This window comes from Phacochoerus africanus, chromosome X (assembly GCF_016906955.1).
Source record: "Phacochoerus africanus isolate WHEZ1 chromosome X, ROS_Pafr_v1, whole genome shotgun sequence".
Classification (NCBI taxonomy): Eukaryota; Metazoa; Chordata; class Mammalia; order Artiodactyla; family Suidae; genus Phacochoerus; species Phacochoerus africanus.
Genome location: NC_062560.1, coordinates 7,274,861 through 7,300,308, shown reverse-complemented (window position 1 = coordinate 7,300,308; position 25,448 = coordinate 7,274,861). Strand labels below are relative to the sequence as shown.

General features: G+C 45.8%; 1 protein-coding gene across 1 annotated transcript in view; it reads left to right on the top strand.

Moving 5' to 3' along the window:
* The window catches only part of ANOS1 (anosmin 1), a 197,290-nt gene that overhangs the window by 130,230 nt on the left and 41,612 nt on the right, over window positions 1–25,448 (top strand). The window contains exons 4-6 of the mRNA XM_047764056.1: window positions 2,627–2,849; window positions 13,035–13,219; window positions 16,351–16,480. Of these exons, the coding sequence (XP_047620012.1) occupies window positions 2,627–2,849; window positions 13,035–13,219; window positions 16,351–16,480 (538 nt within the window). The remainder of the gene's footprint in view (window positions 1–2,626; window positions 2,850–13,034; window positions 13,220–16,350; window positions 16,481–25,448) is intronic.

Here is a 25,448-nt window from a genome sequence, read left to right as displayed (position 1 = left end):
GTGTTCAGATCATTAATATTTTTCAGCCTGATCCAAGACAACTATCCAAGATAGTTGATAGAGAACATTAAAATTTGCCTTCAGGAGATGTAAACAATTCAAGTTAAGTAGAACACCTCTGTAAGAGTACTGTACCAAATAGTTGTAAGATGACCTTTGTGGAAGCTCAAAAACTGGGACTGTTTCTTTGTTGCCAATTCCCGAGGGGCCCAGCTCCCTCCCTCCGATTTCAGTGCCTGGCCTGGAACCATGGAGACCTGTGGATGGGTGGAGGGTCACGCCATAGGAGAAACAGAACCAAACCGTCTCTCTCTCTCTCTCTCTTTGGCTCATATAACATTTTTGTTAGAATCCCGTAAGAATTTGAAAACGTTAAACAGGAAACATGCGGCAGTGAGACGAGAAGAACCACGTCATTCATTCCAGTCCTGCTGAGTACCTGGTGTGAGCCCACACTGCAAGCCCTGCCTGGTTCTCTGTGTGCACGGTCGCATGCAATCTTCATCACGTCATCGGCACCACTGCAAGCGCTCAAACCCTGTGCAGGCAGGAACTTTTTTGTTTCCATGGTCCTCAACATAATTAGCCCCCAAATTTACATTTTTGAATCCAGAGCAAAAAGGAAAAGATACTGCCTCGTACAGAACAACAGCGAGTGGAAGATCCAAATTCCTGTGCTAACTGTGATCGTTCTGCACAAGATCGTGGGCACAAATGTTGGATACCTGTCTTGGCCATTCTTTTGCTTATTTGTGTTTGATTCGGCCCTATTAGTAAGCACATGATAAGAGGAGACAGCACAGTCTCTGCTTCCTTCTCCCTCCCAGTTCAAGGGCGTGGCGGATGGCACGGAGATGATTAGAACCCTGTGGACAGAGAGCACTGATGTTCTGCTTCTGGACTTACACCCCGTTTTCAGAGGCGAAGCAGTTTTGCACGGAGTTGATTTGATCATGCCATAGTGCAGACTAAGGCTCTGTGATGTCCAAGTTAGCAAGCAGTAAACACTTGACAGATTTTTAAAAATTATTTCTGCAGAGAAATCTCAGTCCATGTGGCAGGGGCCCATGATTTCGGTAACCAAGTATTTTCTTTCAGTGCATGTGATATATCAACTTTTTTGAAAGAGGAAAGCTGGCCAACACTCCATAATTGTTACAGATCCCTTTCCTTGATTTCTAACGTTGCTTTGGACCTGAATTTAGAACTTCCAAAGCTGAGGAAGGAAAACGCTTCGAGCGGCGAACAGAAAAATGCGCTGTGAAATTCAATGAGAGAGAAAAGCCTTGGCAACTGAGGATGCTTTCCCAATGTTTGTAAAGCTTTGTTTTAGTAAAGTATAGTTGATTTACAGTGTTGTGTCAATTTCTGCTGTACGGCATAGTAAAGTTTTTCTTTTTTTTTTCTTTTTGGCCTTTTCTAGGGCCGCTCCCGCAGCATATGGAGGTTCCCAGACTAGGGGTCTAATCAGAGCTGTAGCCACCAGCCTACACCGGAGCCACAGCAACGCAGGATCCGAGCTGCGTCTGTGAACTACACCACAGCTCACGGCAACACCGGATCCTTAACCCACTGAGTGAGGCCGGGGATCGAACCCACAACCTCATGGTTCCTAGTCGGATTTGTTAACCACTGAGCGAGGATGGGAACTACCCAGTTTTTTCGTTTTTTTTTTTTTTTTTTTTTTTTTTATCTTTTTGCTATTTATTTGGGCCACTCCCGCGGCGTATGGAGGTTCCCAGGCTAGGGGTCGAATCGGAGCTGTAGCCCCCGGTCTACGCCAGAGCCACAGCAACATGGGATCCCAGCCGTGTCTGCAACCTACACCACAGCTCACGGCAACGCCGGATCCTTAACCCACTGAGCAAGGGCAGGGACCGACCCGCAACCTCATGGTTCTAGTTGGATTCCGTAACCACTGCGCCACGTTGGGAAGTCCCTGGAACTACCCAGTTTTTTGTTTGTTTGTTTTAATTAGCTACAGATTTGTGCCACTTCAGTATTAAAGCCATGGCCTTTCCTGTGTTTTACCTGGAAAGCCTTTAAATTGAAACCAATTTTAACCCAATCAATTCATGTTAGTTTTTCGAACTTCAGGTACAATTATTATCACCAACTTCATTGACCTCTACAGTTTGAGTTCACAGCTTAGAATTAGTCTACAATTTGAGTTCACAGCTTAGAATTAGTCTACAATTTGAGTTCACAGCTTAGAATTATACGTTTTCTAGCTTGTGTTTCAAATTTTCCACCTTTGAGAACTAATTGAAGTGTGTGAAATCTTTCCCTGATATTTAATTGTCAGAGTATTGATGCCTTGACGTACTTTTTTCTTTCTTTCTTTCTTTTTCTTTTTTTTTTTACAATGCTAGAACCCAGAACATAATAATGGGGACGTGTCGCTTGTGTGTATCTGTAGCTTGTAATGTAAAAGTCTAAGTCACGGGTCATGTTCCTTGAGAAAATTGGCATAAAATAACCCTTCTTTAGGAGGAAAGCAAGCAAATACATCTGTTTCGTAAAGCATTCAAGGGAAATTTCAGCGCAGTAAGCGTTTGGACCTGCCTTTCCAATGTCTAGGAAATCAGACCCCACATATATGGGCTTTTCTTCTCTTGCCTCCCAGCCTCTGTTCCCCAAGAAGAACTATGAATGCCTGACCAGCTGTGAGTTCCTCAAGTACATCCTGTCGGTGAAGCAGGGGGACTGTCCAGCTCCTGAGAAAGCCAGCGGGTTTGCCGCCGCCTGCGTGGAAAGCTGCGAGGTGGACAACGAGTGCTCTGGGGTTAAGAAATGCTGCTCCAATGGATGTGGACACACCTGCCAGGTGCCCAAGACTCTGTACAAAGGTAAGGAGGGAGTGGAGCAACGTGAGTGGAGGGACCCTCCCCAACACGGGGTCCTGTGTGTGCCTGGGGAGGGCGCCAATCAAAGATGTGACCCTGCAAGACAAGACAGACCTACAAGAAAAATTTACGTCTGAAAATATTTACCACGCCATAGAGTCGGCTCCCGTGAGCCCATACTGGGGCCGAGCAAATCATTCCTATGAATTATTTTTATTTATTTAGTCATCTTTTTTTTTCAGGGCCACACTCGTGGCATATGAAGATTCCCAGGCGAGGCGTTGCGTTGATACGCCAGAGCCACAGCAACTGGGATCCCAGGCACCTCTGCGACCCACACCACAGCTCATGGCAACGCTGGATCTTTAATTCACTGAGCAAGGCCAGGGATCGAACCTGTGTCCTCATGGATGTCAGTCAGATTCGTTTCCGCTGCACCACGACGGGAACTCCTCTATTTATTTTGTAATTGAAGTATGATGGATGTATAGTATTACGTTCGTTGCAGGCATACAAGATCATGACTCTGTTTTGTAGATTATCCTGCATTTAAACTTATTACAAAGTAATGGTTCTATCCTGTGAATGCTTTCGGAAGTTAACAGGTAGGAAGGCGGCTCTCAAGTCAGGAGCTTTTATGTGTTTTTCTCCAGTATGAGTAAATCAGTTAAACTCCACTGGTGACCGTGGAGTAAATATATCATCATCCATGGCTTTTGGCTCCCTTAATCAATAGAAATTGATAAGAGGCCAGAAAGGAAAATTCAGCTAAAACTTTGCTGGGGGCTTTGCTGCCGCAGTGGGGAGTAAAGCAAGCAACAGGTTCCCTTGCTTGCTGGCTGGGAGGGCGGAGTGCCAAGCTGATTCCTCACATGGGGCGAGGGTAGAGGCGGATCCAATGGTCAGGCCAGGGGGGTGGCTTAGGTGGTCTGCCCACCCCTTTGGTGCTGCATGCAGGGGGGGTGCAGAGTACCTGCTCTTGCTCCCCATACCCTGCTCTTGCTGTGTGCTCTTCACAAGTGGCAGTTGGGCTTTTTAGATGTTTTGTATCTTCTTGTTCATAATTTGTCCCAACTGCACCTGTCCACAGTTATTTTTAGTCTCTACATTCCTCAGTAGTTTCTATGTATTTTGTTGCTCCAGGAGTTGTTTGATCAGGTGCAAGCACTGCAGCAAAGGGTCCCAGGTCCCAGGTCCCAGGTCCTGGCCTGTGTCAAGTAGATTTAAATCCTTGGAAAATAGGCTGAGGATGGGGCACCCTTGAAAAAGGCATAATCCGTGCTTGAGTCTTGTGGTTTCTCTGTTGACATGATCCAGGATGGAAGCATGTTTGCAGGGACTTATTTTGAGCTGATATTTTGATTTGTCTCTTGAGACCCTGGATGGAGGAATTGCCCTCTTCCAAGAGATGGAGGAGGGGGGGAGTGCGACTTATCAAACATTTGAGCAGATGTAATAGTTGACATTCCCAGGCAGTTTCTAGAGCACCGAACCACTTGGGCTAAGTGCTTCTTGCCTCTTGTTGTACATATCACTAAGTTCTTTTACGCCAAATTCACGCTGTGGTATTATGTGCCGTTTGGGATATATCATCAAAACGTCCCATGAGAGACCTCATATTTATTATTTTGGGGTCTAATTTGAAGAGAAAAATAGAATCCGTCGCTAGGCATTCTTCAGTACAGATGGAAGGAGAACTCTCTCTCTCTCTCTCTCTCACACACACACACACCCACACACACCCCAAGTTTATATTGTTGCAGTGCTGGTTTTGAAGTATGTGCTCACTCTTTTCAGAGGTTCCTTCATTCTTAAGCTTCTAACACACATCGCCCAGCGGTCACTTTCCTGCTTGGAAATACTCTCACCCGAAATCTGTGCCATCCATCCAGTTCTCCATTTCCCCCTAAGATCCTTGCAAACTGACACAAATACTGTCTCAGATTCACAGTAATTGTTGCTTTCTCTTCCTTCAGAGATGGATATTTTTTGAGTGGATTTAAAATTTTATTGTTTCCACCGCTTTTGTCATCAACTGCATAAAATCACTTCTACAAAATCTAACACCTTTTCATTTTTCAGACGCCTACTGTCAGGAAACCTTTTCTGTTATTACAGATCATTTGCTATAAATGGATGCTTTTAGAATGATGGTTGAAAACCCATTTGTAAAACCTTTATTGTTTTAAAAGTAGGGCATTTCAAAGAGGCACTATGAATTAGAATATGCTTTTCATGTGAAAGCAGTGAAGAGTCAGTATGAATTTCAAGTATGGCTGGTTCCCGGAGAATCAGGGAAATATTCTACAAAGGGCCAGCATACAGGATGAATGATTAAAGCATACCTGCAGTTTAAACCTAAGCTTAACTAAATACAGCAGATTCTTCTCAGAAGTGCTGAAGGCACCTTTCGACTCCAGTAATTCTTGCCTTGAATGTTTGTGGACAGGCAGTCCAGGGAGATGTAACCACGGATAGAATAAACAGCCTCTCTTTAGAGTGACTTTTGTATAATGAGCTAAGGATGACATAGTGCGATTTTGGAAAAAAAAATGTATATATATGTAGACATAAATCTTTTTCCTTGCTCTCTGAAGGAAGGCCAATCTCCATGCCCTGGGAGGACTTGACCCAATTTGACAGTAATCCAAAGGGGATTCTGGTGCCAATGGTTCCAGCCTCTGTGGGGAAGGATCCATTGAGACCCAGTGCTTGGCTTTGCAAGGAGAGAGACATGTGCAGCCAGACCGCGTGCATGCAAACCCATCTGACGTTTTCCAAGTCCCAGCTATCACTGTCCTTCTCAACTGCCCTCTTTCTGTCCCAAAACAACCCATGTGAAGTGAGCCTGCCTGTCTCTCTCTGCTTGTCCCAGATCTGTGCGGACACTTTCCTTAGGAAGAGGGAGCTCCGTCCTTGGTTGAGGTGGACGAGTCTTGCTCTCAGTTCACAAGAGCTTAAGCTGGGCTTGCAAGCTGTCTCAACCTGCTGGTTGGCAGCAGAACTTTAACACCTGTTCCCACCTGGGCAGCTCTCTTGTCATTTTTATTTTGACTCTATCCAGTGACCATAATGGGACCATAAATTTCAAGCTCTCTTTGGGCACCAGTGTATTCTTCTATTATAGGTCCATATCAAATAGCTTAAATCAGATAAAATCACTGGTTAATCAAATGTTTTTGACTAATAACATAGAGGTTTTTTTTCTTTGAACTTAATTTTCAACTCATTTGTAAAGCCGTAATGTTTGTTTGTTTGTTCATTTATTTATGTCTTTTCTAGGGCCACACCTGCAGCATATGGAGGTTCCCAAGCTAGAGGTCCAATCGGAGCTGTAGCCACCGGCCTATGACAGAGCCACAGCAGTGCGGGATCCGAGCCACATTAGCGACCTACACCACAGCTCATGGCAACACCCGGATCCTTAACCCACTGAGTGAGGCCAGGGATCAAACCCGCAACCTCATGGTTCCTAGTCAGATTCATCAACCACTGAGCCATGATGGGAACTCCTAACACTGTAATGTTTAAATTAAATACAAACTGTACTTTATGAAGCACCAAATTCTATTGGACAAACCTATAAGTTCCTCTTGTGCTTCTATTTTATTGATTCTTTTGTTTTTTAACGCAAAGTTGATAGGTTTTTTTTTTTTTTAGGGCCACACCTATGGCATATGGGAGTTCCCAGGCTAGGGATCAAATTAGAGCTGCAGCTACCAGCCTACACCACAGCCACAGCAACATCGGATCCTTAACCCACTGAGCAAGACCAGGAATCGAAGCCATAGCCTCATGGATACGAGTCAGGTTCATTGATTATTTTCCTATTGACCTGTCATCTCATACGAAATCCCAAAGAGCATTTTCATAAAATCGTCCCCATTTTGAGTTTAAAAGTCAGTGATGTGACCTGGATCTACAAGAGCTGATACCTTTCACTTCAATCAGTATTTATTGACTGTGTGTTGGGAGTTTCGAGGAGTGCCTGACATGGGTTAGGATCCATCCTGAGCCCTGGGATACAGAATTAAGGGGCACCAGCCTCCCCAGGCGGTAGTTCCTATTCAAGGTAACCACGTCCATAAATGGATACATACCAACTCCTATCCCGTTTTTCCTTTTGTCACTTATTGGATTAATGGAAAAATTAATTTAGCTATATGGAAACACAGAAGTATTTTGTTTGGTTCATGTGGAAGGGAAGGTGGGTGGTGAGGGCTGTACGGATTCCGTTGCTTCAACAGCTTCATGTGCTGCAGACTTGAGTTTTTTAAAAAGCGCGTGTTTCGAAAAGATGATTGATAGAATGTCCCATGATGTTGGAGCATGTCCCTTGGGTTCTGCTGTGACAAGTGCACTTTCCAAGTTAACTTTACGGGCTGGTGTTACAGTCGGACACAAAGGAAGACAGCAGAGAGCTTTGCCTCCGCCCCTCACATAAAGAATGTTACGAGCAGCCTCCTGGAAGACTTAAAAATGCTTTCTATTTATTTTTTCTTCTTTTTAGGGCCTCACCACAGCATATGGAAGTGCCCAGATGAGGGGTCAAATTGGAGCTGCTGCTGGCCCACAGCAACGCCAGATCCGAGCTGCACCTGCAACCTCCACCACAGCTCATGGCCGTGTTGGATCCTCAACCCACTGAGGCCAGGGATCGAACCCGCATCCTCATGGATCCTGGTGGTGTTTGTGACCCACTGAGCCACAAGGGGAGCTCCTGAAAATGTTAACAGGGGTAAACCAGGCCCAAGGTGTGAGTCCTCTGAACGGCACACTCACGGGGTTCTGGGATGTTCATAGGCTGGTCTTCTGGGGGTGAAACACCAGCTACAGCTCCTCGGGACACTGGTTGCCCCTTTATTCACACCTGTTTTAGATCTGGTGACAGCTTAGGTGGACTCTCTAGGGATGATGCTTGATTATTTTACTGCCTCTTCTGACTCCCCACTGCTGCAGCTGGATTGGGGAGGGGAGGAGAAAAGCCAACACTGTTTTCCAAACATAAAGATGCAGAGGTATCTGGCCAGTCAGCTAGCTCGGGGCCACACACAGCCCTGAGGTTCCTTTCTAGGCACGAGCCAGGAATGGATCCTGTATCAGTCAGTTTCTTTTCAACAAGATCTCATGATGGAGTTGATTTACAATTTCTATGAATTTCAATATTTGAAATATATTACTCTCAGGATTTGAGAGACCGACCGCTTCTTGCAAATTAATTTTCACATTTTGAATACAGTGACCGAATGCCTTAATGTGATAGAAACGCACATGCCTTGAGTGCATTGTCTTTATGAAATAAATGAAGAAATTGTCAGTTATTGAATCACGGGAACGCGTCTTGCTGCATTTTCATACCATTTAGACCTTTGACGAGTATTTTTGCACAAAGAGCCAAAATTGTGTGATTTGCAACTGTTGATTGTCTTTACTGATTTTTCTGTGAGTATAGTTGCAGCATTTTTTGAAGCATTGGGTTTCTGTTCCTTTGATTTCACCAAAACACTTGTTATACTTTAAGGGGAAAAAATGCACTTATATTGTCATGTGTTAGGGGATGTTATATGATAGCATTTTTGAATTTTTTAACAGACTGGTTTAGATTTCAGATGACCAATTTGTTCAAAAATAATTTGAAAAAAGAGAAAGATACTAGTCATTTCCATAATACAAACCACAAGGAGCGAACCATCCTCCCTGTCTGGCTCTGCAGTTGGGATGCTGGTTGAGCTCACAAGGGCTGTGGAAGGAGCCACAGTGGGGGCCGGGGGGCCAGGGCCGAGCCCCATCTGCACACAATTACAGCCAAGCGCTGGAGTTCCTCCCAATCAAGGGAGCCAGCTGACCCTAATGCGAAGCAGATGGACCGTTTCTGAACATGTAAAGTGCAAGATTATTGCACATCCTAATTAAAGAGATTTTTAAATGAAGGAATTTGAGCTGACATGGCCCTGATGTTCATCATGTTCGGTGAACGCTCTTGGTGGTTGAATGCTGTTCAAGATGAGAGCCTTGGGAGCAAGGGGATTCGGAGGCTTGGGTTTGCGGCTGACGAGTTCGGGTTACTTCAGCGGCTGGAAGATTTACTCTAGCTGCGATTATACATGGAGAGCCAAGGAGAAAGATGGGTTTGGAAGTCTCAGAGAAAGTGCTGTGTGAGGTTTAGGCGCTAACCAGTCATGTCCTTTTTAAACAGTAAGTAAGGAATATTTGAGTCGTGTGACCTTGATGGCAAAGGGAACTGTGAGTTCCTTGAAAGGATGCTTATAAAGCAGGTGGCACTGACTACCTGTGATAAGTCTTCTCTTTTCCCTATGTGACCCCCAAGCAGAGAGGGCCTTCCCATGGTCACAAAGATTTACGTGAACATTCTGGGAGTTCCCGTCATAGCTCAGTGGTTAACGAATCCGACTAGGAACCATGAGGTGGCGGGTTCGATCCCTGGCCTTGCTCAGTGGGTTAAGGGTCCGATGTTGCTGTGAGCTTTGCTGTAGGTTGCAGACACAGCTCAGATCCTGCGTTGCTGTGGCTTTGGTATAGGCCGGCGGCTATAGCTCCGATTTGACTCTTAGCCTGGGAACCCCCATATGCCACAGAAGTGTCTGTAGAAAAGGCAAAAAGACAAAAAAAAAAGAAGATTTATGTGAACACTGTGGTGTCCTGTTAAGTCCCCAGGTGTATTCTTTTTTTTTTTGTTTTTTGTTTTTTGCTATTTCTTTGGGCCACTCCCACGGCATATGGAGGTTCCCAGGCTAGGGGTCGAATCGGAGCTGTAGCCCAGGGCCTACGCCAGAGCCATAGCAACGCAGGATCCGAGCCATGTCTGCAACCTACACCACAGCTCACGGCAACGCTGGATCCTTAACCCACTGAGCAAGGGCAGGGACCAAACCCGCAACCTCATGGTTCCTAGTCGGATTCGTTAACTACTGCGCCACGACGGGAACTCCCCCAGGTGTATTCTTGAGAGACAAATAGGAAAGCTGCTTAGGCTGTCCTTCAGCGACCAGCTCTGGACCGTCTACTTGTGCAGAATGCATTCTTCTGGGATATGGTGAGGCGGGGAGCGAAGGAGACACGTTCCTTGACCTCTGGGGCTTGAGCTTAGTGGGGGAAGCAGACACGGTCACATGAGCTTGCTGTGGTCAGAGACAGCTAAGTGCACGTCTCTACGGCGGCAGGAATGGAGCAGAAGAATGGAGCCTTTATTACCAGTTGGAAGGCTTAGGGAAAGTGGCTCCAAAGGATGGCATGTGGACTTAGCCTGGACGTGTTCTACAGTCTGTAGTCAGGAAGTAGAAGGAAAGACTTTTCAGAACGAAGAAAGTAGCACGAACAGGCTGGGGCAGTAGGGCGTACACGGCAGTGTGTTTTTGGACAAGCTGCGCAAAGGCAGGGGTTGTGACAAATATGTAAACGGTGCCCAGGGATCAACTGAAAGTTAGGCACTGGTGATGATGGATGCCTTGAGTGAGATGCAGAGACGGTTCCCTTCATTCTACAGAAAGCAGGCTGTCGTTGAATATTCTGGAAGGGCAAGGAGAGCCTGCCTCCTCCCCTGGAAGAAAACAGTCACATAAGACGACCAGGAGGGAATTCACGCAGGGATGGATGTGTGGAGATGGGTAGGAACGCTACGGTGAGGGGCCAGACCAGAGGAGAAAGTACCTAAAACAGGTGGTCACCATGGAGACGGAAGTACTGGGAGACTCCTGAAAGGGCCTTCTGCAGAAAAACAGTGGGAGGTTGGTCGGCGGGAGAATAGAACAACAGGTTTTCAGAAGACTGAGCTATCTAGAGCCTGGAGTTGTCATGAAGGTACATCCTGGGGGAGCAGGGATAGCTGGGGAGATGTTCAAGGTAGGTCTTGTGCAGGCAGATGAGGAGCCTGCAGCCCGGGGGGCAGGCGGAGTTGGGGGCAGATCTGAGCATCGCTTGCTTAGCACAAATATTCCAGTCATGAAAGCAGACACGTAGGATTATTACACATAAGATTACCTACATGTAAGACTACACGTAGGTGGAGTTGCCATCGTGGGTCGCTCAGCAGTAACGAACCTGACTAATATCCATGAGGACGCGGGTTTGATCCCTGGCCTTGCTCAGTGGGTTAAGGATCCGGTGTTGCTGTGGTGTGGATCAGATGAGGCTCAGATCTTGCGTGGCTGTGGCTGTGGCTGCCCACTGCTGCCCAATTCGACCCCTAGCCTGGGAACTTCCTTTAAAATGGCCCTAAAAAGACAAAAAAAAAAAAAAAAGATTACACGTAGGCATACACGTAGGCATACACGTAAGATTATTATAACACAAGCTTGAAAACTCTTGTGTTGGGCCCCAGCAGGACAAAGACAGACAGAGAAGTCTCACCCCAACCAGGAAAGCCAGAGCCCTCAGAATTTGCGGTCGGGGCTGTGGAAGCCACGTGTCTGCTCTGCCTTTCCAAGTGGCTTTTCCTACTCCCATATGTATTAAGAGGCAGAACATTGAGAGAAACCTGAGATCAGGTCATAGCTCCAGGCAATTGATTTAATCTTGCTCAGACTCAATTCCCTAATGTTTTAAATGTAGATACTTAACCCTTCACCCACTTCATGAAGGAGCCAATGAGACCTGGTGAGAGAAAGGGCAGCAGCACCCAGATAGAGCCCATCTTTAAGTCAAAATAGAGAGAGTGCCGGAGGGCTGGTGAACACGATTCTCTAGGAAATCATTCTTAAAACTTAATGACCTTTTGAGCAGATATACATATGCCAATTTTTTGACTTTTTAAATTTTTATGAAAAAAATCTGCATTATAGTTGATTTACAGGGTTGGGCCAATTTCTGCTATATAGCCTAATGACCCAGTTGTTCACATATATTCATTCTTTTTCTCAGATCATCCTCCATCCTGGTCTATCCCAGGAGACTGGATAGGGCGCTCCCTGTGCTGGACAGCAGGAGCTCATTGCTTATCCATTCTCAGTGTCATAGTTTGCATCTACTAACCTCAAACTTCCCGGCCACATGTGCCATTTTAAAATTATCCAACTCTATCCACCCCCGTGTTTAATAACTTTTAAATTTTCCCAAGACAAGATTTAGCCTGAATTAAGATCCAAATGAAATTCAGCTACCTCTCAGACATGCATCAGATCTCACTTATATTTTGTATGTGCCCATTTTCCAGTTTCCTCTATTTAAACTTAACAAATGCAAAAAGAAGAGCAGCATCCTGCACTAACGTTTTCAAGTGAGTTGTCAGTGCTTGAAGCAAATGTTCCTTCTCAGTGGAGAATAATTGTAATGGCACCTGGGGTTCTTGGTTTTGATGCTGCTTGACCCTCACGTTGCCTTCTCTTCTACCTGATTTGGTTAGTTTTAGATATAACCTCTTAGGAGTCCGTGTTTCTTTTGAAATCCCCTTTCCGTAATGGCTACTATTTTGAACGGTGGTTCTTGAACCTCTCAGTCATCAAGGCAACTTGAATGCCCTGTAGGGGGAAAAGAAATCAAAATGATTAACTGCTTTCAAATGAGACACCTGTGAGGGACTTTTGAAGCCAGGCGCTCACTCGTGCCAAGACCAAACAGTATACATTCATCATTTTCCAATTTTATACGGTACGTCTATAGGGGAGCGCCTCAGCAATCAATTGTGGAATCCACAAGACCCATGCTTTGGAAATCACTCTTGTAAGATTGACCACATGAGAGGATTGGGCTTTATAATGTTTTCCTTGCAAGGAAAACTCCCTGCGTTGGAAAGGACAGCAGGCTTGGGAACCGTGTTCTCACGGCCCTAGAGTTTATCAGCAGAGAGACCATGTTAAGTGAGAGAAGGGACTTGAACTCTTCCTGTCACCTCTCATGAATTCCGTGTGAGGCTCCAGTGATGCGGTTTGGTAAATAACGCCATTCATTTGGAAGAATGCGTACAAACAAATTGCTCTTGAGGTTACTGGGGAGACAAAACTTTGTTCAGCATCAGGAATCAATGTAGACCCTCTTAAAAAAAATAGAATAGTGAAACAACGTAGTGTCAGGGATTTCACGTGGGCACCCCTGGTCTGGAGAAGCTGCCTGTAAGAAATGAAATAGAGGGAGGCTCGGTTGTCATGAGATGCCATTTGTCTCTTCCTCAGATTGTCTCCTCTGTGGTTGGAGTCACGGGCAGCCTGTCTTAAAATTGGCCTGGTTCTGTTTCAGGCGTCCCGCTGAAGCCCAGGAAGGAGCTACGATTCACAGAGCTGCAGTCTGGACAGCTGGAGGTCAAGTGGTCCTCGAAATTCAATATTTCCATCGAGCCGGTGATCTACGTGGTACAGAGGAGATGGAATTACGGAATCCACCCTAGTGAAGACGACGCCACGCACTGGCAGACCATAGCCCAGGTTAGTGCTTTGGAGGCTTGTGTTCCCCTGAGGCCATGTCCCCCCAAGGGACAGGGAGAAAACGAACATGCTGTGCTCAGTCAGAACAGCCCAGCCACCGAAATCCCTCCGTCCAATGTGGATGCCTCCTGTGGATCCATGGAGGATCGGAGGGGCTCCATAGGTATAACCTGATCCCACTTACAAACTCAGCTCAATTCTCACAGCGCATGTGGAAGGAAGAGAACCACCTCTTGAGCATGCCCATTTATTTCCTTCAAAAACTACCTTTCCTTGAGCAAAACTGAACCGGCTAGAGTGAGGGAGATGTGACACCCATAGGGCCGGTTCATGTGATATTTGATCTCTCGAGTGACTTCTGTGTTGGTCCCACACGGGACTTCAGGAAGCTTCGTAGGAAGATTCCTGTCAAACGACATTAAGGGGGAGCAGCCAGCAGCTCATCACTTGCCCCTCGGCACTTTCTTCTTCTTCTGAGTCAACTCACCGCCCAAGAGGCGGTCTTCGCCCAGTTATCTCCCCCGTTTATCTCCCTCTCTGTCTTGTGGATGAGAAAAGCAAAATATGTTCTCTCTTTGTAAGAGCTATTAAATGGATTGCCAGCTGTAAGAGAGCTGCACGGATGGAGACAGAGAATAAATTCTCAATAGCAAAATGCTTCATGCTTTTCAACAACTAAAATGCCATCTCCACATGCAGGTCCACTGGGAAAAGTTCTGTCTGTAGGTTGATCAGATCATCCTTCTCCAAGGACAAGATGCCCATGACTTATTCAGTAAATGAGAAATACTTGTCAATATTCAGGTTTGGGGAAGAAGAATTTGGCCCCCCTTTCAACAGTAGCATCTCAAAGAGGATAAACACTAAAATACGTTAAAAATGCCCAAATCAGTGAGTAATGTGATGTTAAGAGAAGGTTTGTTTTTGTTTTTTTTGTCTTTGCTTTTTAGGGTCACTCCTGTGGTATATGGAAGTTCCCAGGCTAGGGGTTGAACTGGAACTGCAGCTGCAGGACTACACCATAACCACAGCAACACAGGATCTGAGCCCCATCTGCAACCTATACCGCAGCTCACAGCAATGCTGGATCTTTAACCCACTGAGCAAGGCCAGGGATTGAACCGGCAACCTCATGGATACTAGTTGGGTTTGTAACCCACTGAGCTACAACGGGACCTCCTAAGAAATATCTTAAATTAGGAAAAGAAAATTGGTCAGGTAAATTTTGAAATTATATCTCATACCTATTTTGTTAAAATACTTTTTTTGTCTTTTTAGGGCTGCACTCATGGCTTATGGAGGTTCCCAGGCTAGGGGTTGAATCAGAGCTGTAGCTGCCAGCCTGTGCTATAGCAATAGCAATGCAGGATGTGAACTACATCTGCAACCTACCCCACAGCTCACGGCAATGCTGGATCCTCAACCCACTGAGCAGGGTCAGGGGTAAAACCTGCGTCCTCATGGATACTAGTCAGATTTGTTTCCAATGATCCACAGCTAAAACTTTTGCTTTAAGAAAGCATAAAGCTGTTCAGAATACCACCTGAAATTATTCTTGATTTACACGGCACGCTCCCTTAAACAGTGGTGCAATATCATTTGTAAGTTTTCCAAATTATGGAATTTCCCAGTAGTTCCAAATCATAAATTCAAAGATTTATGAAAATAACTGATGATAAGACCTTCTCTTTCATATCTTGATTTTTGGAGCGAGGAAGAGCCTTGGACTGTTGTTGTCATGACTCTTTTCACCAGTTGCCACCACACACAATACTTCCTTTGCTAAGTGCTGTGGATAGCATGCTGACTTTCCTTTCTTACATTGAAGGCTAAAAAGAAACACACACGTTGGTGAAGATGTTTCTCAAATTCTGCCAAAGAGGTAGAACGCCACGCTTAAGAGTTCACGCTCTTCCTTTGATCTCAGAAACATTTAGCTCCTTTTGAATGTTCAAGGGCCTCTGGCAGTCCTTTCCAATAATTATTATAAACGGAGGTTTGGGAGGGGTTCCTTCAGTTCTGCTTCCCAGTCCCACCCACTGGGGGCCACGTGGAGCTCAGCATGAGGCACAGGTGAAGCGCGAATGCAGGCGCTCGACCCGGAGTCAAGGCGAAGGCTTCAGGTCTACCCTCAGGCATTGTTGGAAGCAGGCATGTGGCCTTGAGCTTGATGGAGATGCTACAGGAAGATGGGAACGTTGCTGGAGACCTTGGCATGCTGACCTCCAGTTAGCGAAACCTGGGGACCGCTCCCTCTGTCCAGTTTCCGTCTTCAGACCTTTTACTGGGCAAAGATATATTAGCACATCTCCCCCTTCAGGAACACGAATCCTCGCAGATCTGACAGGATTAATTCAGAAGCCCAAAGTGTCTTGGGGTGCAAGCTACTCCCAATACTTGTCTGTGTGGGTTTACGTACCTCCTTCCAAAATTCCATCTGGCAGCAAGTGGGACGCATTTTCTTTCCCTCAAGAGGATTTCATTTTTCCTATAGGGTCGTGATTACTTCATATATTTATTCATTCGTATGTATAATTTATTTATTATTTATTTTGTCTTTTTGACATTTCTTGGGCTGCCCGTGGCATATGGAGGTTCCCAGGCTAGGGGTCTAATCAGAGCTGTAGCCGCCAGCCTACACCACAGCCACAGCAAGGAGGGATCCGAGCCACATCTGCGACCTACACCACAGCTCACGGCAACGCCGGATCGTTAACCCACTGAGCAAGACCAGGGATTGAACCCGCGACCTCATGATTCCTAGTCGGATTCGTTAACCACTGAGCCAGGAGGGGAACTCCCGTATAATTTATTGATGAAATCCCTCCACTGCTGTATTTAGTCCCCAGAGTTAAAAACAGCCCAAGCATTCGGCATACGATTTTGACTTCCAGAGAGCTTTAACTCTGTGGGGATGAAGCAGCTTCGGATGGCATCAAGCCACCGCAGCCTACCCTAGGAATTCCTGGGTCCCTCTCATAACAGAGCTGGATGGGTTCCTCCAGGAGTCAGGGGTGGGGAGCGGGGCAAGGCTGTGTGGCATCTGGCTGAGGAGTTAGCGGTCTCTGAAACAGACGCAGTGAGGATGTCCGGGTAACAGGGCCGTCTGTGCTGTGTGATTTGCCCCTCAGACCACGGATGAGCGGGTCCAGCTGACCGACATACGACCCAGCAGGTGGTACCAGTTCCGCGTGGCGGCCGTCAACGTGCACGGGACCCGAGGCTTCACCGCCCCCAGCAAACACTTCCGCTCTTCCAAAGGTCAGTGTCGCTGGCTGCCCACCCCTCACTCTCCGTGGTGGCACATCCATCACGTCTGCCCGTTCCTACGTGCGGTGGGCCAACAGGCGACTTGGCCGTGCTTGGCAACTGGGACCAGATGTGTTCCCCGACCGCGATCTCCGGGGATCCTTCCGCTATCTCCGAGGCCTTTAAGAGCCCGCTGGAGAGAATGGGATGGGGTTTTCTGCACTGGGAAGCGATGGTTGTCCACCGTCACCTCCCACTGTGTCTCTCAAGATCTTCTGCCTCCAGCACCATTCCATAAAGCTTTGGAAAGCTTTCGTGTTCTGCTACATCAGACTACATAGGTTTATTGGGGAGAAAAAAAAAAAAACACCTCTAAATGAAGTGAGTGAATTCCTTTTATCTCATAACATCCAGGATTTAAATCCCTCCCGAGCGGCTTTATCACTGCTGTCATGTTGTCGGGTTCCTATTTCACTGCTATGTTAAAACCTCCGTGGGAATGTGATGAATTCTGACTCTGTTAGATCTGTGGTTAGTTTAGTCTGTGATAAGTGGAAGGATGTAATTTGACTAGATGTTGATAATAGGCCCATGGTTATTTCTTCCACTTGGGCTGAGCGGGCTGTGCACGTTCTCAGTTATTTATGCCTCTGCTTGGCTAATCATCAAGGTCCAGTTTCATGGGCAGAGCTTATCCAGGTTCTTCCGTAATGAATCAGCAGGTCTCCTGTTACATGGAAGCTCATGTAAGTTTCTTTCAAACATGCCTTGGGATAGTAATGAATAATATAAGATTCTCTGGCATGTCTTTCCACATGGGAAGGTTTCAATGGGCTGCTATAAATGGCAATTTCTGTTTCATTTGGGAGAAGAGGTGTGTTTCAGCTGGTCTGTCCATTTCTCTTTAGACAACATTGCCAGATTTCTCTCGCCATAATCAAAGATCTCAAGTGGAAAACGTGCAATCAAAATCATTTAATATTTGGATGCTATTGCAGTGTATGTTGTAGAGTTTGCTTTTCTCTCTCTCTCTCTCTCTCTCTCTTTTTTAGGACCACACCCATAGCATACCAAAGTTCTCAGGCTAGGGGTCGAATCAGACCTGCAGCTGCTGGCCTATACCGCAGCCACAGCAACAACCAGATCCGAGCTGCATCTGTGACCTACACTGCAGCTCCTGGCCACACCAGCTCCTTAACCCACCAAGGGAGGCCAGGGGTCGAACCCTCAACTTCCTGGACACTAGTCGGACTCTTAACCTACCAAGTCACAATGGGCACTCCCTATGTTGTAGATTTGTAACGCTTTCTTTGAAAAAGTCCTTTTAAGAAAGGGAAGTGCAGTGCCCCAGCCCTGAGGCACACGTCCTGAGCCAGCTGTTAAGCGACTTGACAGATACAGACAGCAGACCTTGCTTGCTTGAGATGGTCTCCAAGTGGTCTGAGGATTTAGAGGGGCCTTGGGAAGAAATCATTAACAGTGGGTCCGAGGTGGGGATCAGTGCAGGGCTTGACAGCTCTTCACCGTGAGTGTCACTAGGGTTCAAATGTGGTCCAGGCCTGTTGTGGGCAGAATGCGTTCCCAGCTGCTCCTGTGCCTGCAGGGTGGGGTCTGGTGCTCTCCAGTCGTGGCTGCCCACCTGTGAGGTGCACGCAGTTCCCAGCCGCTGCAGATGGAGGCAGAATCCCTTTCTGAGCGGGGCGGGATCTGGGCAGAGGTCCCAGGACCGTCCCCAGGGCCGGGCTGGTGGCTCCCAGCTCCAAAGAGGCTCCATTCTGAGGAGGTGGCAAGAGCATGCTGTCCCAGCCCTACCTCCGTAGCTGAGCATGGCACAAATCTAGAACGACTGCTGCATCCCTCATATGGAAAAGAGCTTTTGTTGGAGGAAAGTGCACCATTTTCAGGAAACCTTGCAGTCTCTATTAAATGGTGCTGTTTCCTGCTTTACAGTCATGGCCCACATTCAGGATTCCAGACTTTGGTCCTTGCGCTTCTGAAACGAAAAATATCTGTCCAGCATTCATAGTAGGTTCTCCTGTTTTCAGTGAAGATGTGTCACAGAATGATGGGAATATAATGGATCCACGGAGCAGCTGAGGGCATTTCTTCCAGGATCCGTCTAGTGGATTCACAGCCATTAAAGAGGTGGTGCCATCTCTTCCCTCATCTCAGTCGGTTCTCACCAAGTGCAGAAATGTGCCTTCCTGGGAAAGCAGTTTTCAACAGCCTCATTGAAGTACAATTTACGTGCCACAAGGTTCACTCATCTTGGCTGTGGAAGCCGATGACTTTCAGTATTTCCTAAGTCCTGCAACCACCACCATCATGTAGTTTTATTTTTTACTTTTTAGGGCGGCACCCAAGGCACATGGAGGTTCCCAGGCTAAGGGTTGAATTGGAGGTGCAGCTGCCAGCCTACACCAGAACCACGGCAACATGAGATCTGAGCCGCATCTGCAACCTACACCACAGCTCACGGCAACGCCAGATCCTTAACCCACTCAGCAAGGCCAGGGATCGAGCCTGCATGCTCATGGGTACTAGTCAGATTTGTTTCTGCTGCATGACGACAGGAACTCCCATCATGCAGTTTTAGAATCCTCCAAGATGCTCCCTCCCTTTCTGGGAGAATTTTAAGGTAGAAACAAAGCATTTTTGCGTGTCCTTTTATCACTCATGTTTTATTCCCTTTTTTATTAAACAAATGTTTGGGAGTTCCCACTTTGGCTGAGTGGGTTAAGGGTCCAGCGTTGACGTGAGCTGTGGTGCAGGTTGCAAATGCAGCTTGGATCCTTTGTTGCTGTGGCTGTGGCGTAGGCCTGCAGCTCCAGCTCCGAATCGACCCTCAGCCTGGGAACTTCCATACGCCACAGGCACATCCCTAAAAAGAGAGAAAAAGTTTGTTTAACTCCTGCTGTGTGTCAGGCACTGCTCTAGGCACTGGGGTAACAAGTGAAAGAAAAGATGAAAATGTCTGCTCTTGTGGAAAACACATAAATACCCACATGCATAGAGATTCCTTCTAATTGGGGGTGAGAGGAAACGGTAAAGGAGATTAATACATGAGGTACTCTCATATACTAGGGTAGATAACGGTGAATGAGATTACTACATGAGGTACTCTCATATACTAGGGTGGGTGATGATAACAGTAAACCAGATTACTACATGAGGTACTCTCATATACTAGGGTGGGTGATGATAACAGTAAACCAGATTACTACATAAGGTACTCTCATATACTAGGGTGGGTGATGATAACAGTAAACCAGATTACTACATAAGGTACTCTCATATACTAGGGTGGGTGATGATAACAGTAAACCAGATTACTACATAAGGTACTCTCATATACTAGGGTGGGTGATGATAACAGTAAATGAAATTAATACATAAGTATTCTCATATACTAGGGTGGGTGATGATAACAGTAAACCAGATTACTACATAAGGTACTCTCATATACTAGGGTGGGTGATGATAACAGTAAACCAGATTACTACATAAGGTACTCTCATATACTAGGGTGGGTGATGATAACAGTAAACCAGATTACTACATAAGGTACTCTCATATACTAGGGTAGGTGATGATAACAGTAAATGAGATTAATACATAACTATTCTCATATACTAGGGTAGATGATGATAACAGTAAACCAACTTACTATATAAGGTACTCTCATATACTAGGGTAGGTGATGATAACAGTAAACCAGATTACTACATAAGGTACTCTCATATACTAGGGTAGGTGATGATAACAGTAAATGAAATTAATACATAAGTACTCTCATATACTAGGGTAGGTGATGATAATGGTAAACCAGATTACTACATAAGGTACTCTCATATACTAGGGTGGGTGATGATAAGGGACCATGAGAAAAATAAAGAATCAACACAGGCAATGAGGAGGGGCACTGTTTTTCCCTTTTACTCTTTTAGGGAGGCTGGCCAGAGGGAGATGTTGAATAGAGGCAGTGAAGTCCTGGCCTCGCCACAGTCTGAAGGAAGAACTTTCCAGTTTCGGGAAGCAGAAGATGCAAGGGTCCTGGGGCAGAAGCGATCCTGCAGTATTCACAGAGCAGCAGAGAACCCCAAGGGTGGAGCAGAGGAAGATGCAGACTGAGGGGAAGTGGGGGCTGGGGCAGGGGTGCTGAGTCTTCACCATCTTTGTACAGAGGGTGGCCTTTCCTGAGTTATATGGGGAGTGGCCAGGAGATGCTGGTGTGATGTGACTTAGATTTCAGTAGGGTTGGCGCTGCTCGGACATCTGTGCTGAGGACAGATGAACAGTGAGGGAGGCAGAAGCAGGGATGCAGGGAGAGGCCAGTGCCATGTTCCTTGACAAAGATGATGCTCACTGGAGCACACGATGCTAAGAAAACTACATCAGACAGAGAAAGACAAACACTGTATGACACTGTGGAATCTAGAAAGTGCAACAAATGAGTGATTAACAACCACCCCAGAAGGTGGTGGTAACTCAGCTAAAGGCAGAAGTGAAAGGGCTGGGGGGCACACGTGGAAAGACGAAATCTCTAGGCTTGGGGAATTTGCCGGTGGCCGTGGGAGATGACTGCAGGGTTCTGTCAGGAACTGCAGGAAGAATGGTGTTGCCAATTACTGTGGTGGAAGTAATTGAGAGGAGGGATGGGTGAGGGGAAACCTTCCTTCTCTGGGGATGTGCGTGCTGCCAGAGAGGAGCACCCTTCCCACGTCAGCATGAGTCCTACGCCAAGGGCCTTCCTTGCACATGGCGTTGCTAAGGGGAGGATGTCCCCGGATGAAGGACCCTGGACGTTCCGGAAGGGTTGTAGTCAGAAGACACGGATAACAGAAGGAGATGCTGAAGATGCCAAAATAACTTTGTTTCTACCTTAACATTTTCCCAGGAGGGCATGCAAGATCTCGTTGGGTAACAGACTCCTTCTAAAACAGACAGTGGTCGCACCACTCAGTAAAGACCAAAAACCATTGCTGGCACACTTTCGATGAGTGAATTGGATGGTATGTAAATCATATCTCATTAAGATGGTTAATTTTTCCCCACCAAGCATTTTTGTGTATTTGTACATGCAGTGGAGTGGGGGATGGGTGAGGATGCCATCCTATAATGTCTTCAGCCAGCAGGCAGCTCTCTTCTTCTCCCCTGCCCTGTGATGCATCTTCAGCAGTACCACAATAGGATCTCCGATAACCACACTGATTCTCTGCTTTGCAGAGGTGAAGTCTGGAATGCTTCTCATGGTGCGATGGATGGATGGATGGGTGGGTGGATGGATGGATGGATGGGTGGGTGGATGGATGGATGGATGGATACGGGCCATATTTGTAAAAGGAAGTAACGGTACATTTTCATGCTTCACCGCAGTACTTCCAAAAATGGTGCATGTTCATTTAGTCAAAGCCCACTTTATGCCTGCAGTGCTCCAGAACCGACACTGTACCAGTTGTAGGTCTTCCAATGGTTGCACATTACTTTAAGAAACAAATACTGCTTCCAAAATAATCGTCTGTGCAAAGGGTAGGCAGTTATCTAGTGTATTTGAGCTGCGTAGAGGACCAGCCTTGAAGATTTAAGCCTACGTCAAAGGAAAGGGCAAGGGATCTTTTTCATCTTCCATGAGCACCTCTGAAAATCAAAGTAAAATGAAATAGAACAAGAATAATTGTTGATGAAATAGGGGTCATTTAGTTTCGGCTTGCTGCCCAGTACTCATGGGCTTTAATCCTGGTTATCATGGAAAATCCAAAATTCTCGTCCTTCTCTTTGTGTTTATGTTTAGATATAAATTTAGTCTGTGTTTCACCAGAATGGATTGGCTATTCAGTTCATTTCCCTTGAACTCATGTATTTCCCTGTAACTTAATCCTAACCCCTTAGAATACATATTTTTATAGAAAATTCTGAGTTGTTCACAGATGGGTTTCATGCTTTTCCTTTTCCAGGTGAATACCATTTTTGGATATTGTTATTGCTATCTCCTACCTCCCCTAGAAGAAATGCATAATTATAGAATGGGCGAAATCAGTCATTTTTTGCTGGTGGTTGCAAGGCCAATATAGAGGTTGGGGTCATTTCTGTACTTATGCTTTTAAACTTTCTATACTGCCTTTCTCCCTGATACTTGAGAAGGAACATTGGCTTCGACTTTAAACATTAAAATTCTGAATAATGTTGTGGACTAATGCATAATGTCCTTTTCTGCAGTGTGTCTGTTTATGGACATAGTTATCGTTCCACATGATAGATTACTTTCCTAGGATATTCCCGGGATGAAACGCTTTTCTGGCCGCCAAGCCTGCCAGATGCTAGGGTCTCTGGAAACGTTTCTGTCTCATTCCAGGTGGGGTAAACCATAGGAAGCCTCGGGGACATGGTGTAGACCCAGCTGTGTTCGCAGGGGTGTTTGCCTCTGGGGCTCTTGACGCTTGGAGGTGACCTGTCAGGGATTGTCCTCCTGTGGATAGAGATACAAGTTAAGGCTTCAAGTGGACACGGCTTACATGGGAAGTGATCCCGGAAAAGGGGTGGGGTGAGAGGGGGAGCATGACCCGGAAGAGTAGGCAGGACACAGGCGTGTTCGCACACTGGTTACCGCTGTCAGCATCCTTTGCTCCTTGCAGAATGGGCTCATTGAGTGCAGGCTGTTTCCGGTGTGTGTCCTGCATGTGGGCCGAGCCTGCTCTAGGTCCAGACGGAGGCTTGTGCAAGGAGGCCAGCCTTTAGAAGCTGAGGCATGTGCTCGGGAAATAGTAAAAGACCAGGGAGAGATGGGGGGCGCCCAGAGTGTCTGCTGTTTACCTCGCTTTTCTCAATCTCCTGTTAGAACACAGGATATTTGCTCAATATCCTTTTTCCTGTTAGAAAGCAGCTAAGGTATTTTTGTTTTTAATTAGAATTCCTTATTTATTTATTTACATTTTTTAGTAACACGAAGTTGATTTACAATGTAGTGCCAGTTTATGCTGCACAGCAAATGACCCACTCATATATAAATATATGTGTATATATACTCTTTTTCTTATATTGTCTTCCATCATGGTCTCTCCCAAGAGACTGGATAGAGTTCCCTGTGCTGGACAGCAGGACCTCATTGCTCATCCATTCTAAATGTCATACTTTGCATCTATGAACTCCAGACCCCTCGTCCATCCCACTCCCTCTCCCACTCCCTTAGCAACCACAAGTCTGTTCTCCATGTCTGTGAGTCTGTTTCTGTTTTGTAGCTAGGTTCATTTGTGTCATATTTTAAATTCCACATGTAAATGATACCATGGTATATGTCTTTCTTTTTCAAACACTCTTTACTTAGTATGAGAATCTCTATTTATATCCATGTTGTTCTAAGTGGAATTATTTCATTCTTTTTTATGGCCGAGTAATATTCCCTTGTGTATATGCACCACATCTCCCTAATCCATTTATCTGTCGATGGACATGTTTCTATGTCTTGGTTTTTGTCAATAGCACTTCAGTGAACATATAGGTGCATGCATCTTTTTGAATTATAGTTCTAATGTGTTTTGAATTATGGTTTAAAGTAAAGATATTAATATTTTCATGGACAGAATTCAGTGAGATCTGACAGGAGCCCTGTGCTCCTGAGTGTTCCCGGCCATCCTCCTCTGTGGCAGAATGTAATAATTAAGTGGAGACAGGCCTTTCGAGGCTCACTTTCTTCGCTCCCCACTTGCCACTACCCTCCCACCATCAGATCCATTACATATGATCATCTACTTCTTTGACTAAGAAGCTGTTGGTTGCTAACTAACAGCCTAAACTCTCCTGTGAGCCATTTGGAGCAACAGTCCTGCCAACAGAAAACATACTTTAGTATAAACTGGTGTTTGACCTTTTTTTGTCACGCTGATATTTTTGAACAGGGCAAAAAATGGCATCTATTGCATGTTCAGTGTTGGAAATATGTATTACTAGGACGGCTACATGTTGCAAGTTGTTATCTACAGGTTTCTTGAATTTGCGTAATACAGTGCCATGGAAACATCTCTGTGACCATAATAGCAGTTAAAAGAGTGAAGATAACAATTTTCTGCATTGTGTGAAGCAGAATCCTTTTTTTTTTTTTTTTGCATGTTTTGCTGGAATCACACAAACATGAGTGTGGCTGTTTGAAATTAGTTGATAACAGTTTCACAGTGAATTCATGTGCTTTTAAGGGGTCTTACAAGAAAAATTTAAAGCCCATCTTGCATTGTCATTAACCTAATACATCCTCTGACGTACATAATGCAGTTATTATAATCACTTCCTTCCAAATTCAGAGGTTTCCATCCATTATTTTCCCCCATGTGTATGGAAAGCATTACAAAAGAGAAAAAAAAAAGCAGACCTCATTGTTTGCACAGTGAGCAAATAGTGCATGGGATGTTAGTCCACCCGTGCATTACAGGGTGTTGGTAACATGAGAACAGACACCGGCAGAGTCATAAAGCTCGCTGGTGTTCCATGGGGACCCATGACTTTGTGTGCTGGGGCACAGCTGCTGTGTGTGTGCCGTTTGCAGGGGCAGGACTGTGCTGAGCATATGTCCTAAAACTATTTAATAGCTGGAAATGTGCCTGCCGTGCAGCTTCTGCAGCTTTCCTAACTCGTTGTGTGTCTGGATACTGCAGGGGGATTTTTTTTTTTTTTTTAATGGGGGAAGCAAAATTATTCTAACTGCTGTGTCTGGGGGAAAAAAAAAGTTGAAATATCAGAACTAACATACTAATTAGCTGCAGAATCGTTACTAGTTCTATCATCACTTTAGAAATATAACTGCCCTACCTGTCTACAGAAAAGAAACAAACTCATGGACATGGAGAGCAGACTTGTGTTCTGGGCAGGGAGGGGAGGGAGTGGGATGGATGGGGATTTTGGGGTTCACAGATGCAAACTATTGCATTTGGAGTGGATAAGCAATGAGATCCTGCTGTATAGCACAGGGAACTGTATTTAGTCACTTGTGATG